At 37.4% G+C, this 18,914-nt stretch overlaps 2 protein-coding genes across 4 annotated transcripts in view; both read left to right on the forward strand.

The window, feature by feature from the left end:
- The first annotated feature begins 56 nt into the window (after window positions 1-56).
- On the forward strand, window positions 57-4,508 carry LOC103702509 (sirohydrochlorin ferrochelatase, chloroplastic). Its single transcript, XM_008784972.4, has 6 exons — window positions 57-425; window positions 678-886; window positions 988-1,049; window positions 1,600-1,710; window positions 1,851-1,943; window positions 4,087-4,508. The coding sequence occupies exons 1-6, from the start codon at window positions 385-387 to the stop codon at window positions 4,186-4,188; spliced, it is 618 nt and encodes a 205-aa protein (XP_008783194.2). The 5' UTR covers window positions 57-384; the 3' UTR covers window positions 4,189-4,508.
- Window positions 4,509-6,954: 2,446 nt separating this feature from the next.
- Window positions 6,955-18,914, forward strand: part of LOC103702510 (structural maintenance of chromosomes flexible hinge domain-containing protein GMI1) — a 46,135-nt gene continuing 34,175 nt past the window's right edge. For 2 of the 3 annotated variants that reach the window (XM_039129041.1, XM_026802763.2), the window contains exons 1-11: window positions 6,955-7,235; window positions 9,126-9,533; window positions 9,689-9,721; window positions 9,970-10,056; window positions 10,165-10,220; window positions 11,790-11,873; window positions 12,977-13,049; window positions 13,709-13,764; window positions 13,862-13,967; window positions 14,055-14,123; window positions 18,824-18,910. In XM_039129041.1, coding sequence (XP_038984969.1) covers window positions 9,195-9,533; window positions 9,689-9,721; window positions 9,970-10,056; window positions 10,165-10,220; window positions 11,790-11,873; window positions 12,977-13,049; window positions 13,709-13,764; window positions 13,862-13,967; window positions 14,055-14,123; window positions 18,824-18,910 — 990 coding nt within the window. In that variant the 5' untranslated portion in view covers window positions 6,955-7,235; window positions 9,126-9,194. The remainder of the gene's footprint in view (window positions 7,236-9,125; window positions 9,534-9,688; window positions 9,722-9,969; window positions 10,057-10,164; window positions 10,221-11,789; window positions 11,874-12,976; window positions 13,050-13,708; window positions 13,765-13,861; window positions 13,968-14,054; window positions 14,124-18,823; window positions 18,911-18,914) is intronic. The other variant, XM_039129042.1, reaches the window with a different exon arrangement.

Raw genomic sequence — 18,914 nt, forward strand, 5'->3', positions numbered from 1 at the left:
TCGTTTTCCTGCGAACCAAACGAGCCCTTAGGTAGAAAGGCGGAATGGAGGAAACAAAGTAGCCCGGCTTTATAAGATTACTCGAATAAAGTCTTCACACAAGTTGCCGACTTCATGAGGTTATATTTTAAAGAAGAAAATCTAGTCAGATTGAGGAGTGCATATATCAACGGGATATCGCTATCCCATTTTCTTCTACTTCGGAAGCGATCTGCCGTCCGCCCTCGCGCTTCTTCGGCGACCTCCTCTTCCTCCTTACGGCGCTCGCTTTCGTAGACGAACTCGCCTTCTTGGGTGCCCCTTCGACCTGGCCGACCTGAGCTCTTTGAGGTGGGCCACTGGCTTTGGAAGGCCTATTGGGTGCTCCAGATAACGTCTCGGACGATGCACTCGGCCACGATCCCTTCGCAAGTTCCTTCCTTCAGGTAATTTTCTTTAATCAAAAGAGAAGGTAAAAGAAAACCTGATTTTTCCCCCCTTTCCACGGTTAAATTCTTGTTTTACTTGTTGGAATTCGTTGAAATTTAAGAACCTGTTTTGTGAAAAATCGCCCTCCATGGCGTAATCCTTCACTTTATCAGCCTCCTACCGTATCAACTGAGACATTTTTTGGTGAAAAATCAATTAGTTTGAGCTGTAAATTACAGTAACATTTTCCTGTCTCCTACTATGGCCAGGGTCCGTGCAAGGGATCCTCCTAGCTTGCATTTTCCTGGGTTTCACAAGTTTTCGAGAATTACGACAAAAGGTAGAACTTTGTCGACAAAGTGCTGCCTAAGTGTGAGAAGCGAAGGGCTCGAAAGATTTGAACACTTGATGGGAGACAAAGATGCTGTGATCATCGTTGATCATGGATCTCGACGGCAAGAATCTAATTTTATGCTGAGTAAGCTTAGTCTGCCATGGTTTCTAAATCTAGTTTCATTCGTTATTCTGCAGTTTTTAATTTCCATGAAGAGCTCAAATATGTATCTTTTGAAATCGCAGATGAGTTTGTTGCAATGTTCAAAGCTCGGACTGGTTATAGGATAGTGGAACCTGCTCATATGGTAGGTATTCATTGTGCTGTGTTTCTTTGTTTCTAATACGTCGAGCTTGTATTGCTTCATCTTGGAACATAGGATAGTGTTATCAGTATTTCACTCAGCTGCAATAAGAATCTTCTCGAGACTCAAGTGCCATGGACATTTATTGTCATTTTTCTGTTGCTTTTTTGGATCGTCATCTCAAGCATGTTTTTGAAACAATATTAAATTGCTTCTCAGATATGGCAGGAGGAACTGGGAACCAAATGCCCGACAGTTGTTTTCTTTACAATGCCAAGTTCACTTTTTTGGCCATATGGACACTTTTTCTCTTTCTGCTATGAAAGTGTCTGTGTTATTGAACTTCTTTCCTTTTTATGCTACTAACTGGCTTGAAATTCACTTGATCAGTTGACCTATCATATGTCGTGCATCACACATTTATTAAATATGAAGTTGATTTTTTTCCCTTTCCCCTCTTTTGGTCTCTAAGTTTGAGATTGTTCTATTGTTGAGTTGCTGTTTGTTGCAACATTTAGGAATTTGCTGAACCATCATCTTTCTGAAAAATTAGGAATTGGCTGCACCATCAATCAGGGATGCATTCAAAACATGTGTGCTACAAGGAGCAAACCGAGTTATGGTTAGTCCATTTTTCCTCTCCCCAGGACGGCATTGGCAACAGGTGTGCTATGATTACACTTGGAATAGCTTAAACTTGATTGATTTTGAATTTATTTTACAGGACTACTTTGTGATTGTTAAATAGGAGTTGCTGAACACCCATGAAGCTTTTCTATAAAATCCTTGTTGCATGTTTCTTAGGATATCCCTGCGTTAGCAGCTGAGGCATCCAGGGAACATTCAGGCATATCCTATATCATCACCGCACCTCTTGGTCTGCATGAGCTTATGGTGGTATGGCATTTCTTCGCTTTTTCTTTGCCTCTGGATGCTTACTAGCATTGTTAAGCGCATACACTTGTGCACATACACTAACTCATGCTCTCAGGCTCTTAAACAGGTGAGATCTATACATGCAAACACGGATATGCTCATTTATCATGATGCTGATACTGTAGAACATACTAATAACTAACAGTAATATTAAAAACAAATGACAAGTTGAGTTGACTTATTTTTCGTGACAAGTGTAGCTTGTTAGGCATGAAGTTTCAGTGTTTGCATTATCACAGAATTGCAGCATGGATACAGACATCACCTCAGCAATTTTTTGACAATACATTGTTCGATAGAGACCTCTGTAAGAAACTCTCTGATTTCTTAAAACATTTAGTTGATAACTTTCTGAGGATAAATGGAAGACTGCAGTGGCCCCTAGAATAAAGGTAGAAGTGATCGAGCATCCATAAAAAAAGAGAGGCAAAGAGAGAAAGGAAGGAAACAGGTACTTTTCAATCTTAAAATCATGAGAAATGGCCATTTCTCTAGCTATATAGGTGATTTTTTTAAACCTTGAAGAACATTTAAAACTAATTCCTTGATATCATAATTGACTTAAGCTTTCATTATACAAAGCAACCTAAAGCTAACATGTTTTAGACCTGCATTTTATTCTGTGGTCATTGTTGAGCTCCTTTGATCCTGTTAAGTATTAAGACTGAAAACCTGATAAAAAGAAAGCCAGAGGTCTCCAGAGTTGGCTTTTAAATGAGTGGTCGTATTTTCGAAACAGAAAATTGCCATGAAACATGCCCCTGACACGACAGAAGAATCGTGGTATCTGGAAAATTTAAATATATAAACAGAGGATTGTTTATAAAGTATGGATATGTGTAAGTGTAGCCTACCATCTACCTTAAGGAGCACCGTCTGTGAGTTAATTGTTTCAAGTAATTGATGTAACTGATTTTTTTTATATACACTTTGTAGATGCATTGAGCCAAACATTAGGTAATTAAGATTTTAGTAGTGTTCGGCAGTTGAGATTTTGTAGATGCATAATACATGGCCAAACATTAAGATTTTAGTAGTGTTCGGCAGTTGAGGGTCTAACTCATTACAGCTCTGCTTTTTGTTGGTCATGTATTATGCATTCTGTAAGGTAGATCTTTCGTTGAGTGGATGACTAATATCATTTTATGCGAAGCATCATCATCTACAGTACTTGCAGCCTCCCAGACTTGATATCCATCATTTTTGAAAGGAGTGTGATTGCTTGTGGCCAAAAAGTCATTCTCTCTTCTTGAACTTCTTTTAATTGTATAGAAGACTTGCTAGGTCTCCCATATTTTGTTTCAACATCTTCATCTATGTCCCTTGCCCTTCACAAAAACCTCTGTTAATAATTCTTTTGAAGTGCCATATTCATTCTATTGTAAGATCAATAGAAAGCCATATTATGACACATTCATACTAAACAAATTATCTTAAAAAATTTGCATCTGGTTTAGTGCTATCTTTCTCACTTGGATTTTCAGGCTGCATTCACTATTTACTGTTTGACTATTTCTGTAGGTCCATTTTTGTCACTCTAAGCCTTGTATTTTTGCTTCATACTCCGATTCGCCTTCTTTGCATGAGAGTTAAATAAGCAATGCTGTGCCATTTATTCACACCTAAATTCATATTGCTAATGCATCCTATGTCAAATGCAAAGGCCATCCTTGAAGGTGGGTCTTTGTCCTGGTGGTTGACAAGGATTTACATGATCTCTTGGTCATTGGTGCTAAACAGCTTAATCGCACATGTCACAGAATGAGCTACTAGGTATGTAATCATTTAAGAGTTGTTTTAAGGTGTGCCAACTAGATTATGCCTTTTCAGAAACTCTGCAATTTAGTGCCAGATGGAGAAGGCATGCTCTCAGGTTTGGGTGACAAACTTATCACACCACTTTCCTGTTCTATGTCGGATGAGTGGAAGAAAATTATAGGAAAGAAGAACCAGGAACTATGCTCAAGTTGAAAGAAAAGGCTGATTTTTTTTGGCTTTATTTCCTTTGGCTAGCTGCAAGCTTTGGAAACATGAAAAATAGAATCATAGTGCTTTATGCCTTTATGAGTTTTTTATTTAATTTGAACCTAATTTCATTATGCAGGATGTGATGAATGACCGAATAAAGCACTGCCTGAGCCATGTAGCTGGTGATGCCGATGAGTGCACTGTATGTGCTGGAACTGGAAAATGTCGTTTATACTAAGAAATTGTACTTGGAAGCCCTAAAAATCCCACTATAGAGGCAACAGACAGAGGATCATAGGAGGATAAGTGATATGGGAGCATGGGTTTGTAAAGTTAGATGGTGCATCGGTAAATGAGATTTCATTCGCCTGTGCCTCTCCCCTCCCCCCCCCCCCCTCCTCCAAAGCCAACAGAGGCATCAGTTCTGTGTTTCATTTAACAATGTATTCGCCAAATCCTGAATTTGTTGATTTCAGGAGTATGTAATATCTTTGGCCGGTATATCTATTGAAGTGATGCTCACTGGTGAATGGTCTTAGCTATCATTCTTTGTGCTAAGTTCACGGAGGATCTTTTGAAGTGCACGCCGAGCATACTTTTCCAGATATTACTTGCTTGGTTTTATTTGATAGTCGTTGGGAACCAGTTTGGTACTCGCCGTTTAGGCTCTTCCATTGCATGCCTGTTTTTTTTTTTTTTTTGATAATGAGTTTGGGCCTTTAGGCCTATCAAACTTTGAGCCCCTCCAATAAAGGAAAGTTTCGTGTGTTTCAGGCAATTATCCTTGCACTGGAAGCTTTTGTACTCACTTAAAAAGCTTGATGGCACTTTCATTTGAAGTTGCTTCGCTTTGGTAACGACCCAAGGTTCTTGTTCGTGTTTGGCGGGGTGCAGGGTCCATCATGTCCAATCTGAAACCAGTAATCATCGCCATGTTGCACTGGAGAACTAATAGCATCACTATAAAACAAGAGGAAGAAAAAAGGGTCTAGCATCACCTGTTGCGGGGACGGCATTCTGCCGGAACCTCACACAACAGCCTAGCCTACATTAAGCTAGCAGAGAAAGAGGACTGCGTTTCTTCCGAGGTATTGTCCGCTTTGGGCGCTTCGGCCCGCGCGTCCAGCGCAGACGGAGGGAGACCACTGCCCTTTGGGCGCTCCGGCCCGCGCGTCCAGCGCAGACGGGGGGAGACCACTGCCCTCACGGTTTTGCCCTGCAAAAGGCGCCTCGAGAGGAAAGGTTTTCCAACCCCCATTTAAGGCACAGAACCTTCCCGCTACTAGCCGATGTGGGATTAAATTCAAGGCCCCTCCCCCTCCCGCAACATAGCCCCCCAGCGGGAAGGTTATTGACCCTCCACAGTCCTGAGGGGTAGTCAACGGTCGGAGGAGGCGCCCCTACCTGGCGCGCCATCTGTTGCGGGGATGGCATTCTGCCGGAGCCTCACACAACAGCCTAGCCCGCGCAGACGGAGAGAGACCACTGCCCTTTGGGCGCTCCGGCCCGCGCATCCAGCGCAGACGGGGGGAGACCACTGCCCTCACGGTTTTGCCCTTCAAAAGGCGCCTCGAGAGGAAAGGTTTTCCAACTCCCATTTAAGGCACAGAACCTTCCCGCTACTAGCCGATGTGGGACTAAATTCAAGGCCCCTCCCCCTCCCGCAACACAACCTAATTTCAATGCTTCAAAAAAAAAAAGATCTCAATAGGTCATGATCTGATCAATTAAGCAAGTGCTTATAATAGAATTAGTGGACAAAATTGTTTCTCACGGCTCACTCATCTAGTCATCTACTATATTGCATGATTGAATCTCCCTATTTTTCCGGTTCTGAAGTTATGATGACGGCATTATTAGGAAGTTCGTCAATCTCCAAATCTCCTTGACAATTTTAATTTTTGTAGAAAGAAAAATATTTTTTTAAAATGAATTTTCATGGCAGGGTTGCTGAGGGAGGAGGCAATAGGGGTATGGGTTTTCTTATTAGAGACCACAACATCAGATTTGTGGAAGCCGGGGGCCAACGGATTTTCGACAGTTTTGTCGTTGGAACTGAGCTCAGAGCTGCGTCGGAGGGCATCTCCTATGCAAGGTATGTTTTGGGTGCGGTCAATATTCGCCTTGAAGAGGACTCGGCTCCGGTGATCGGGTAGGTACGTAGTCGGCATAGCGATGTGGACGGGCGGTTATTGCTCGACGACACTCGAAGACTAGCGAGAGGGTGTGATTTTTTTCGGGCTACCTATGTTTACCAGGAAATGAATAATGCGGTTGATTGATGGTCTCCTTTACGGCTCATCATTCTAGTGAGTTTTTAGGAAAGAACTCGACAACTATTTCTTCTTCTCTCCGTTAGCTTTTTATTTCTGACTTTATTGATTATACTTGTGCATGTTTTTGTATGAGATGCGATTGTACCAAAAAAATAATTTCATAAAAATTATTATTATTATTATTTTTTCTGAAAAAATAGTTGCGCCGCTCCCTCTCGCGTTCGCGTTGTAGCCGTTTAGCCCGGGGTGGGCTGCGTGGACCCAGTCGAGTATCTTCCTCGGGGTCTACAGAAAGAAACGAACAAGTACTACCACACCCGGTATGGTACTCTCTTACACACCGGGGAAAGGCAACCTGCCGCATCAAGGCTATGTCATTATTCATTACTCCCACGGCCGGCGACGTAACCCGTTCTCTCTCACTGCCGGTGACCGTAACCCGTTTCCTCTCTTCCCCTCGTCCCATCCTAGTAATGTGACGGCCTGACGGGCGTAACGCTGTCAGAGCCTTTTTGAATATCCCGTCAATGTACGGAGGGCTTCCACGAATCATTCCCGTTAATATACGGAAGCTTCTATCGTAAGCAACTTCGAACGGAAGCCTTATCTAGGAACTATTTTTAAGCTAACGCTCACCGAGAGTGAGCATAAGCGTAACCCGTGCCTGAAATTAAGCTACTGCTGGAGATACTCTCACCGGCCAGCGTTTCATTAGCCGAGGGGACGCCTCTTTATAAGAGAACCAAGAAAGGCTCGTCTCCCTGCCTCTCTCTTTCCCCCTCTCCACTTCCAAGTCCAAACGGTGGGACTGCTCCGGCCGTCCCCATTCCCCTTTTCCTATCCTCTTTTGTCCCTTCCTCTCCCCTCTCCCCTCTCCCCTCTTATTCCTCCGATCTTTTTCACGCGTAACCGTGGAATTCCTCGAGGTCGCTCACGTCTTCGGCCTCCGCTTCTTGAACCAGAGCTCGGAGCAGGGCTCGTCTCGCGGCCTTGGAGCTCTTCGGAGGGGGTACTGATTCGTTCCTTTGTCGCTACAAGGGTTTTGGAAGGGCCTATAACCGTTTCTTGGTCCTGGCATTGTAATCGGAACATCATAGGCTGCATGCAAGTCTATGGCCTCTGATTCTTAGGCGAATCTCCGGCTTCTCCTTTCAAACTTTTCTTGCTTGCAGTCTTTAACGTAATTTTGTGTTTCCATGGGTTTTTGTTTCAATATCGTGTTCTTGAATCGGTTGTTGGGCAATACGTGTCATTATCCGATAAAACTTGGGTTTCGTTGGTCGTAAATTTTACAATAGTTTGAAAGGTTTCAAAAGGATTTGCGTATAGATTACTTTAGGTTTCGAATTCAATCATGGTTTGTTTTCTTATGTTCAGCATCTACTTACTAGGGGGCTTAACTAATTTTTAATCTTGGTTTTACATTGACCCAATAAAATCAGTTATCTTATCATAAAGGCTTAAATAATATCTTGAGATTTTGAACATTATTTTCTTGTTCTATCTGAGTTTTTTGTGCTGTTGAATCTATAATATCTTCTTGAGTCGGTTGCAGTGTGGTGCGTGTTGTTCTTTGTTAAAACTTATGTTTACATGGCGTGTATAAACCTTTAAAAGAAAGCTTTGCCTTCATCTTGGCTTATATATGTGATTGCCTTGATACATTGAATTTTCGTTCTTGCAATTTTTCACTGCATTTTGGATGCTTTATCCTACTTTTTACTTGGCATCATCTTTTACTGTCGTGTTTTGTTTTTTTCAACTCTAGCTATATGTGGTGATTTATGGATTTTTACTCTTTTATTTACATTGATGAAATAAATTCAGCAACTTTATCTCATGGGCATATGCAGATGTTGCATATTGATGGGATATGATTTATTTCTTGCTTTTAACAGAGCTTTGTTTGTTTGTCTGAGAATTTTTGTGATGCTGCTTGCTGTATTTTCTTGAATAGTTTGTAACATGATGTGTGTCATTATCTTTCAAAACACAGATTTTATGGAGAAGAGTTAATAGAATGTTGATAGATTCCAATCATCGTACGATGTACTGGTTGGTTCTGGTGTGTATCATACATACTGTACTGGTACCGAAATGCAGTCAGTACAGGGGACATACCGGTCTGTATGCTGAACTGAGCCATACCAAGCATACAGATGGTATAGTGTTGAGATGGTGAACCTTTTCCATATGCTCTGAATAAATTCTGCTCGAGTCTAAAATCTAGTGTGTTGTGTTCTATTCAAAGTCTAGCTACATGTACCAATTATTATTATTTTTTTATTTTTCTCTCTCAGTTTGACATTAATGCAGAAGTTTATATATGTTCTTTTGGATTTTTCTGAAAATAGTTTCATCATCTTTGTCTCTTACAAAAGGAACCTCCTATTGCCAACTAACTTTTACATTTTAGATAATGCTACTCTAGTATCAATATTTTGCACTCATTGATATGTATAAACTGATATTCTGGTGATTATCTGCCAATACAGTATCAGTATATCATCCAAGAATTTTTAACATCTGATATATTATCATAATTACGAATTTTCATTCACTAATTAGTAAATTCAATAAATTAAAACAATGGTTTATCTAGTTTTTACAATCGAACCTGATATATCAATTGGTTGTTATTGACTAGCCAAGGTATTATGATATCTTGGAACATTTCATTCATTCTTGTTCATTCATATTTTAGTTTGTCAGTAAACCTGCTAAGTTAATTGAGATAGTGACATTTGAAATGCTTTTGCCTCATTTTTAACCCTGCTTATTTATATATATTTCTAGATTATCATGTATTTTGTTTTTGTACTTGTGCACATTTCCTGCAACATTTCTTAGGTGCTGATCATATTCTCAGTTAACTTTGTTGCAAATTGATGTCTGGCAGGACTGTTATGATGCTGACTGAAGTCACATAATGGCCAGTTGAATTTTTTTTGTGGTTTTTTGTAGTGAAATGGCAAATAGAAGGCCCTGTAAAAGGGCTCTTGTAGAATTCTTGGATGGACATGATGATGATGATGCTGAAAAAGTGTATAGGTTTCAGATTCTGTTGCCTAATGGCACAAGTACGCGCATAGCACTTCATGATCCAGCAGAAGATATGCTTATTGATGAGTTTATATACCATATAAGAAAGGAAGTGGAATATTCTGCTAAAGCAGCACATGGTGAAAGGCAGAGGATTCTGTGGAATGAAGACATATATCTTGAAGATATGCATGATAACAAGATCAAAAAGAAAATATGTTTCAGACATTTTAAAACCAATAAATGTCACATATTAAGGCTTCATGTAAGTTATTATCTATCTTATTGTTTTTGCAGACGACATCCCATCTCTTCGGCCTTTGTAGTCTGATATTGTTTGAGTACTATTTTTTTTCATCATGGTACTTTTAGAACTCCAACCAGTTATCTTTTTCCCCCTTTGTTCTTTATTTTTGTCAGGATGGTGCGGGGCGATCTGTTAATACTTTTCAAGTAAGTGTTCCTTTTCAAGCTCTATCCTTTCATTGTATCATCTATGTAATTTATCTTGTTCACTGATCGTAGATTCCTTCTTTATTTTGTTGATATTTTTGTTTTGTTAACATTTAACTTGCTAAGCACTCCTTACCAATCTACGTATTGTTTTCTTTAATCTCCTTTGAAAAGGACTTCTGCATTTTTCAGAATGCTTTTTGGGAGTTCTGTGATTAATTTAAATTTTCTTTCTCTTACATTCTCAGAACATGTGGGATTTGACACCAGATACAGACCTTCTGGCAGAACTTCCAGCAGAGTATACATTTGAAACTGCTCTTGCTGACTTGATCGTGAGTCAGTTGTGCTAGAAACATTCCTGGTCTTGTTTACACATTGAATGTCTCTGTTCATGTGATTATCTTGCTCTCAGACCTCCTTCTTGTTCTATGGTTTCTTAGGATAATTCATTGCAGGCTGTGTGGTCTAATGGTTCAGGTGAAAGGAGGCTTCTTAGGTGAGTGCATTTTGTTTACTGAACTCTTTGACAATAATAAATTTTACTTTTTAAAAGATAAATATGTGGTAACCTATTTATATCTGTTTTATTTAACTTAGCTATTCAATGCCATTGATCTGCATTGTTGTCCAGTTCGCTTTCTTGCAGCGTCAAGTCACAATATGCGACTGCAAAATCCTTTCATCCTGTTTTGGAAGTAACTTATGTGGACAAATTCCTTTTGTTCCTTTTCCATCAAAAAAAGCAGCTTTACTTAAAATAGCTCCTCCTAGCTTTTTCATTTTTTTTGCAGTAAATGTTATTATGATGGGAAATTGTGATGCGTGCAGGCAGAAGCGATATGTGTAGTTTATTATTTTTGCTTTACATGTTGTAGTTTATTTAGAAGGAACAAGAAGAAAAAGAAATAAAGATTATTTCATCATGATGTGAAGACCAGTTAATGCTGCATGTGTTCAGGGTTAAGATCGAATAACATCACCTTAACTTGGTTGTTCCAGCCATTCTTGCCAAGCACCTTTTTAACAAACCATTTTTCCTGAGGGTGGTAAGAGTCGGCATTTTATAAAGTTGACAGCACTACCTTTATTAAACCCTCAGTAAACTATTCCACCTTGTAGGGTGAAATAGTGTACTTTGATTGAAGTGGATTAAAGATATCTGAATCCATTCATTTTGGGCTAACTCATTCAGCAATCAAACATTGTCTAATTGTGGGAATTTTTTTTAAAAAAAATCACTTACCTACGAACACTTTTATTTCTTAACAACCTACGAACAATTTATGAAGAATTTACATTAAAATGTCCAACCCTTGATAGTTCTATAAATTCATCATTTGGGCAAAAATAATATTCTGGAATATTTGAACTAGAGTTTTTAGCCAATGAACAGTGACATGAGATTAATGTGAAAGAATAGCTTATAATACTATTCCTCCGTTTTGGCCCATACTTACGAGTTTCTAGTAGGAGTACTTGCATGCAGACGTTTATGATTGTGTATAATGTGGACTGTTGATTGAGCATCAAAGGTGGGATGTCTACTGTAAGGTGTGAATCTGTAGAGATGGAGCAGGTAAAATAAAGGTTCACCGTTTTTAAGTTTGGAGTTGGTTGGATACATGATGTGCACATAAACCCAAAGAACGAGCTATGACGTATGCATCACTTGGTGACATAGGAATTCAATCCAACAACTGGACTATTCCTATAATTTTCCTAGTGGGCTTGTTTTTCTGTCTCCTTAATAATTGTGGGATGCATCTCCCTTGCATACTCATTTTTGCATTGGCATCTTCTGTTTGCTTGCCCCGATGCATCCTCATTTTTGCATTGGTATCTTCTGTTTACTTTCCCCTCCACAGCTGACAATTCTAAATCTATGTTCTGGATTTTCCATGTTAATCTTTGTAATAATTTCTTTAAGCAAGCTTTTTTTTTTTTCCTTTTTTCTGTATGAACTTTTTCTGCTCATTATTAATTTGGAATATTATTTGCTTTTAGTTTGATCCACAAAATGCCACAGACATATGTTTGTAATAATTTCTCTTCAACTATCGTGCAGTGTAATGATCAATGAACAGAAGATTGTAATTTTTGATAGTGGCCCTGGAATGGATGGTAGTGAGGAGAACTCTATATCAAAGTGGTATGTTGTTGCAGTAATTTTTGACTTGATGCCTTTTTGATTGTGAACATTAAAGTTAGGTGTGCAAAAGTTACTTGGTGTAGTTTATCTATTCTAGAATAAAAGAGTTACTCATATTCTAACTGAATCAAAAATTTGTCTGATATTCCTTTCCCTGTAGGACCAGGAATCTGGGTCTGACTTGATTTCTGTTTCTGATGCAAAGGTTGTTGAGCCTGAAAGATCTGACATGGTCAACTTGCAATTGGATTCTGATTTTAATGTCAACTTGAATGAGGAGCGAGAATCCTAATACTTAAACTCGAGAGAAGCAATCTAGGGGTTTAATACTTGGTGTTAATGTTTTTTTTCCTTAAAATAACCTCACTTTTCTCTCTCCTGCTTTCCTTTTTTTTTTTTTGTTAATTTGAGAACTAAACTGCACTTTCGGGGAGGTTCACATACTGATGAAACAATTTGTGGCAGTAGAGTAAGATTTTTGTCATTGTCTAGGACTAACTTTTTTGTTACTATGTCTGCAGCATTCCTAATGTCTCTCATCTTTGATTGCGATGAATTCCTATGACCGCAGTTATTTTTTGATGCCTACAAACTCTGTTCTATTACAAGAATAATAAAATATGGCCTCAAGTTTATACCTGATGCATGCAGGCCTTGTGCATTTTCGTTCTTGCTACTTAATTTGAATGCCTGATTATGTCTATATTCAGGTTAATATATGGAAATATCTTGTTTTTGATTTTCTTTTGATTTGTTTCTCGATGTTGGCTACTTACAGTTTGACCTTGTGTATATTTGTGCTGTGTCTTAACTGTTAATTGTTTGCAGTTCCCAAGATTCAGAGAAAATCTGTAAAAGAACTAAATATGGTCTCAACATAATAATTTTTGGCTTTTCTAAGAGACATCTTTTAAACATCATTTAATTCTTAGTGTTGGTTAGACTGCATAATAATGTTTATTGGTTAGTCAAGTTAGTTACTGTCATCTTTTGATAACTAACGAAATGTTGTACTCTTTATTTTATTTTATTTTATTACTTTGGTTTTTTAAATATTTTGGAGTTCAGCACCATTTTCTTATTAATTTTTGACCCTAATGTAGGGGAAGGATGGGTTCATCCAATCACAGGCCGTCTAGGCAAATGGCTATTGGTGGGAAAGCCCCATATTTGATGGTAACCCTTGAATGCTCAAGAGTAGTGACATATTTTTAGTTTATCTATCGAGATGTTTCATATTTTCTAAAACAATTCTGTTGCAGTATCCCCCTACACCATGCCTGATGTTCTTGACTTTTTCTACAATTTGGTTTCATAAATAGAGAGATATATAAACTTTAATTTCATGTTAGTATATTCTTTTAAAGGGTACTTAGAGAGGTAAAATTTATACTCTTGCCTTTTAGTAGACAAATCATGATATGTGACTGTTATATTTTTTCGAACTCAATGGTAATTTCATTTTGACCCAGCTGTTAGACGATATAGCAAACATATTTTGGGGACAGGCAATCTATGTTGTTATTGTGTTACCAACATCATGCCCTTCCTTTTATTTATTTTTAGAGACGAAATCAAGGAACTGTTTTGTGCACTATTAGGATCAATCTCTAGGGGCTCGTTGCATTAGAGACAATTAAAGTAATGTTTTTCACTTTGTCTGTGGTTCATCAAGTGGTCTTTCTGTAATTTTATTTGTTTTTTTTCTTCTGGATTTTGCATATCTTTATATAATTTAACAAAGCTTTGGATTATGGAGGATAAACCTTAAAAGTTCTAGAATGGAAAATATATCTTGTGAGAATGCTTGATCCTACATCTTTGTCTATGTGCAGCCTTTTTTTGGGATGTTTGGTTATGGTGGGCCAATTGCTTCAATGCATTTGGGAAGGTATAGGATTTGGTAGTTATTTCAAATCATGCACATTTCGAGTGTTATGTCTCAGATTCATTTTCTTGGTACATCCATATGGTGACTAAATTCACAGGCACGCTGTGGTTTCTTCAAAGACCAAAGAGTCAAAGAAAGTGTATACTCTTCACCTTTCAAGAGATGCTTTGTTAAACAAATCGACTCGTAAATGCGTTTGGAGGGTAAAACGTTATTCTAAGAGCGTAAATGATTATTCAATCACTTATTTGTTTGTTTTTTCTGCATCTTAATTGCATGATTGTATACAGACCGATGGCGGTATCAGGGATCCCTTGGAAGAGGAAATCCAAATATCACCTCATGGAAGCTTTACTCAGGTATCCTTATAGAAATGATTCTCCTTTATTTAGTTTTTACCTTGACTTTCGATTAAAGTAGTATGAACATGTTCACAGATAAATACACTGCAGGTAGTATATAAGCCACTTAGGTTATGGTTCTTTGGAATTAGAATTTGTTTGTGAAGTGTCTTTTTTTTTCTAGTGTGCTTTTGACTGGTCATATCAAGAGTACATAAAGTTAAAAATCATGGAGAAAGTATCTATGCACACGGTAGGTAACTTTATAAAATTTTAGTCTGTCATTAACATTCACTTTTAGAGATTGATGCCTGGTCACTCTTCTGGGTTTCTTTTTTCTACTTCCAATTTTTATGGTAAAATTGGAATTTTATTAAGGGGTCGATAAATTTAGTAAATTATTCTGCAAAATTAATGAAAACTACAACCAGCCAAAATTTACCTCTTAAAAACTGCATACCAACCTATCGAAGTCTCTGGTATATATGATTTTATTAAATTTCGAAAGTTGAAACACATTTAGTCATTTTTGTCTTTGAATATTCTTGAATTGCTATGCTGCTTGTTTTCGTAACATGACTTTTATGTGGTGGTTCTTTTTTTTTATAAAAAAAAAACATTTACCGTTCAGCTGATTTTTTGAAGGAGATTGTAGAGAATATGGTGTTGTTATCAGAAGGACCAAACTAGAGTAAACTGAATACAACTCTGATGTTATTTTTTTTTGGATGATAGAGGGTTTACTGGGCGGCAGATTTTTATCTTTCTTGGTTCTGAAAGTTAAATCTGATAAGGCAATTGCGGTTTTCTCATGCGATCTAAAACCTGGGTTAATCAAGTGAAGATATGCATATGGAGTGCTATTTGGTTAATTAACACTGTTGTGGCAGTTTGGATATTTCATGGAGCAGTTACGTTGGTTGCTTGATTTGTGTGGCTTCGAAATTTGTGCAGTAAGAACTAATGATCTGTCATGTGCATGGCAGATGCTTGGCATTTTCATTGTCCATTAAAGTCTGGTAGGATGGATTTAAAAAGGAAAAATATAATATGATGCTTGGGATTATGTGTATACAATGGAGAACAAGTCAAGGAAAAACTGTTTGTGATGGTTTATTAATAAAAGTTGACAGATTATAGGATAATCTGTGAAGATTTCATGGTAATTGGACCAAAACTGAATACTTTGTTGCTAGTTTAGTTCATTTAATTTTGGAGCTGAGGGCAATTAAAATTAGACTACAAGATATGCAAAACAATTTGTGTTGACGAAGCCTTAAATAAGTGGAAACAGAATTGGTGGACTAGAGAAGTTTTTATGGATTTTTATGCAGTCATCTGAAATCATTTTAGAATGAAGAGAAATTTTTTTGACTTAAGCATATGATTTAGTTGGATAATTAATGTAATAGTGAAACTTTTATGAGCATATGTTGATTGTAAGCTCCAATCTGACAGGAGTCTGTTAAGGTGGACACGTGAAAAAACAAAAAAAGTTTGTATAATAACTGAAGAAAGTTTAGAAGTTGCAGAAACAGAGATTTAGACAATGGAAACCCATCTGATAAGGTTTGGACATGTTAGGCATGAGTGTAGATGATTATGTTGAAGCAAGATTTTTTGGAGCTATGGTTAGAGTGTCTGATAATAGAGTGTGGTGGTTGAATGAGATTTTTTTTCCTTTTTTCCCTTGATGAAAAGAGCAAGAAAATAAAAAAGGTGAAATTGAAAAATAACAAATCACTAAATATTATCCGTTAAAAACATAAGCATAAATTTAAATGGTGCATCTGAAGAAGGTTAAAGAGATTGAATAATTTAAATATGGAGAGAAAGAACATTTCAGATATAAATTATGTGAACCTATAAAAGATTGGAGAAGTGGACTTAATTGAACAAAAAATTGATGAATTGGGTGAAATTTGACCAAAACAAAGTCCCAATTTGTAAAATACATAGGGCTAAGATTACTCTTTGAAGCAGAAATATAAAAAGCCTGCAACTTATAAATAATTGAACAAAGACATATCAAACTAGAAAAAGTTTAAACAGAAAATGCTATTGAGTGCAAAATTCATAAAATCTGAATGATTCTTATGACATTCATAATACACTCATACATCGTATACTCGTACAGCCGCATTCAACTTGCACGACAATTAGATTGTGGAAAGATGAAAGGCTTACTTTCAAATACCGGTGCCCGACGTCATCCCAGTTTATCACCAGAATGGTCTGGTATCGTGTACCAACACATGGCATGAGACTGCATCCTGTATTGTCACACAGTATGGGACTGCATCCTGTATCGATAGATTGTGTACCGATGCCGGGAACCTGCTGGAATGATGGACCTCATGTCGTCCCATTCTGGCGGTATTTGAAATCTTGCATAAAACTAAAAAAAATTAGCTGTTATTTATAGGCTTTATCAGAATTATCTGAGATTAGCTTTTCCAATCCCTCCCAAGTCACCTGGTATGGGCTATGTTTGCTATCAATATTCAATTTGGTGAGTCCTTTTATATAAAATTAGCGTAATGGAGATAACATAACACATGATGTGATTTTGCTGTAGTAGTGATTAAAAGATGCTTGCTATGAGTCCTCATCTTTTTCATGCTCGTGTTTTATTTGTCCCCTCTTTTGGCAAAAAAAATCACTGTAGGGAGGTTGCAATGGGAAGAAGTGTAGGTTGTAGAGAATAGAAGAGACTAAACAGATACTGAAATAGGAGTATGAGATGTGGAAAAGGAAAGTATTGCTACGATATTTCTGGGATATGAGGTTAATATGTGTAATTTCTATTCCTGAAGTGACATGATACAGTTGAACAGGTTTTGATGTATTGGTTGGGTTCCTTCAAAGATGTGTGTGGGGCCTATATGTTCTTAGGTTAACATAATTATATGACAATTATGGTCAATAATGTTATGGAAATTAAATTGTAGATGGTATAGGTGAACTAGTTGCGCAAGAGTGGGATGAGGGTGCTTTGGAAAGACATGTTAAAGGAATCATATCGTGAAATGGTTAAGAAAGCGGAATTAAATGATCAAAACTAGGAGATGAAGACTTCAGGTTGTCTAGATGATAGCTATGGGAAGATTGTAACAAGGTATGTCGTACCGTTTGGTACGAGGCGTACTGTACCGTACTGACAAAAAACTGATATGAAACAAACCTTCAAGTTGGTACAAGCCCCACACCGTCTGTACCGAGGCGTACCAAGGTGCGCATTGGTCTGTACTGAGATGGAGATTCAGAAAAATGGTTGGAGAGTTATTTTGGTACAAAGGTGTACTGTACCATACCAATAAGGTACTGATACGGTATCCAGTATCAAGAATGCAGACCTTGATTATAGAAGCAAGCATTGACAAATAATGTGCCATATAAAAACAATTTGAATGCAATTATTAATTCATGAAGATGACACCATATAAACAGGAGGGGGATGGGTGGTTGTCATTATGGTTGTTCATGATATTCTTTCAATTTATGATACATTTTTATATTTGTTATTTATTTGTGATGTATGATGTAGTAGATGCAAGAGTGCAAGAATATTTGTTATAGGGATAGAGACAATATTTATAATTACAATAGAGATGAGCTGACATATTATGCGTCTATTGGGCAGATTACTTATTTCTTATGTGCTATCTTATATTTTTTTAGATTAAATATAAAATATCTATGGCATAGAAGGTTTATGATGCTGTATGAGTTAGAATGTCAAATGGTAAGTTTTTCTATTGAACCTTGTAAAGTTCCACTTGAATATTAGGGCATTCAATTTAATTAACTGTATAGAACATATATTGTTGTTGATCTGAAAACTGTGACCTATATATTTTTCAAAAAATTAGGGTTAATTATGCTTTTGGTTCTCCAAGTTTAGGTCAGATTTTTAATAGGTCCCTTAACTTCAAAAAGCTGAAATTTAGTCCCTATTTTTTCTCAACCGTTTTAATCTGGCAACTTTCTCTCACAAGAAGTTCTTGCGGCATTAATTGGTGATTACGTGGTAGAAACCGCTTAGTTAGGTTATTACAGGCCGATTATTTGATGATGTGGCGTATGGGTGATGATGTGGTAGAACAGATGAAATTTTTTATTTTTATGATGCGGCATATGGGCGATGATGTGGCACATCCTACGGAATTTTCTGCCCAAAATTGTCCAATCAGCGAGTGCCACGTCATCACCCATGTGCAACATCATCAGCTATATGCGGCATCATCACCTGTATGCTGCATCACCACTCACGTACCACAACTTATGCTTTTGGTCCTCTAAGTTTCACAAATGTTTTTACATGGTCCTTATAGTTTAAAAATTTCTAATTAGGTCCTTTGATTTTCAAGTGTGATTTATGCAAAACTAATATGAAGAGGACAGTTAAAACTAATTTGAAGAAGTAATATATATATAATTTTGAAAAAGGAAAATTGCATTTATAATATATTATGACACTGCTGATTGTACTCCATCTTCAATCATACCCTTAACCCCATCCTCCTTTTCCTCCTACCTTCCACCAGAACAGACATAAATATACACGAGAAAAAAAATTACATGATTTTGTATATAATTAAGTGGTGAGTTTTCTATGTTTTGAGCAGTTTAAGACAAAGCTTATTTTTGTTAGATGGCTTTACTTGTTGGCCTCATCCATTTGGTTTGTAGACTTCAATCACGGATTATTTTGACAGGTTGAAATCCAGGATCTAAAGATGAGGTTCTCAGAGACATTTAAACTTCAATGTTTCCTGAAGGATGTCTACTTTCCATACATCCAGGTCT

Source organism: Phoenix dactylifera, chromosome 8 (genome assembly GCF_009389715.1).
Source record: "Phoenix dactylifera cultivar Barhee BC4 chromosome 8, palm_55x_up_171113_PBpolish2nd_filt_p, whole genome shotgun sequence".
In the NCBI taxonomy this organism is placed as follows: Eukaryota; Viridiplantae; Streptophyta; class Magnoliopsida; order Arecales; family Arecaceae; genus Phoenix; species Phoenix dactylifera.

Coding starts and splice junctions, on each gene's coding strand:
- LOC103702509 (XM_008784972.4), top strand. CDS start 385: ATGCACTCGGCCACGATCCCTTCGCAAGTTCCTTCCTTCAG. Junction 887..987: donor AGAATCTAATTTTATGCTGA/GTAAGCTTAGTC, acceptor TTGAAATCGCAG/ATGAGTTTGTTGCAATGTTC. Junction 1,711..1,850: donor CAGGACGGCATTGGCAACAG/GTGTGCTATGAT, acceptor CATGTTTCTTAG/GATATCCCTGCGTTAGCAGC.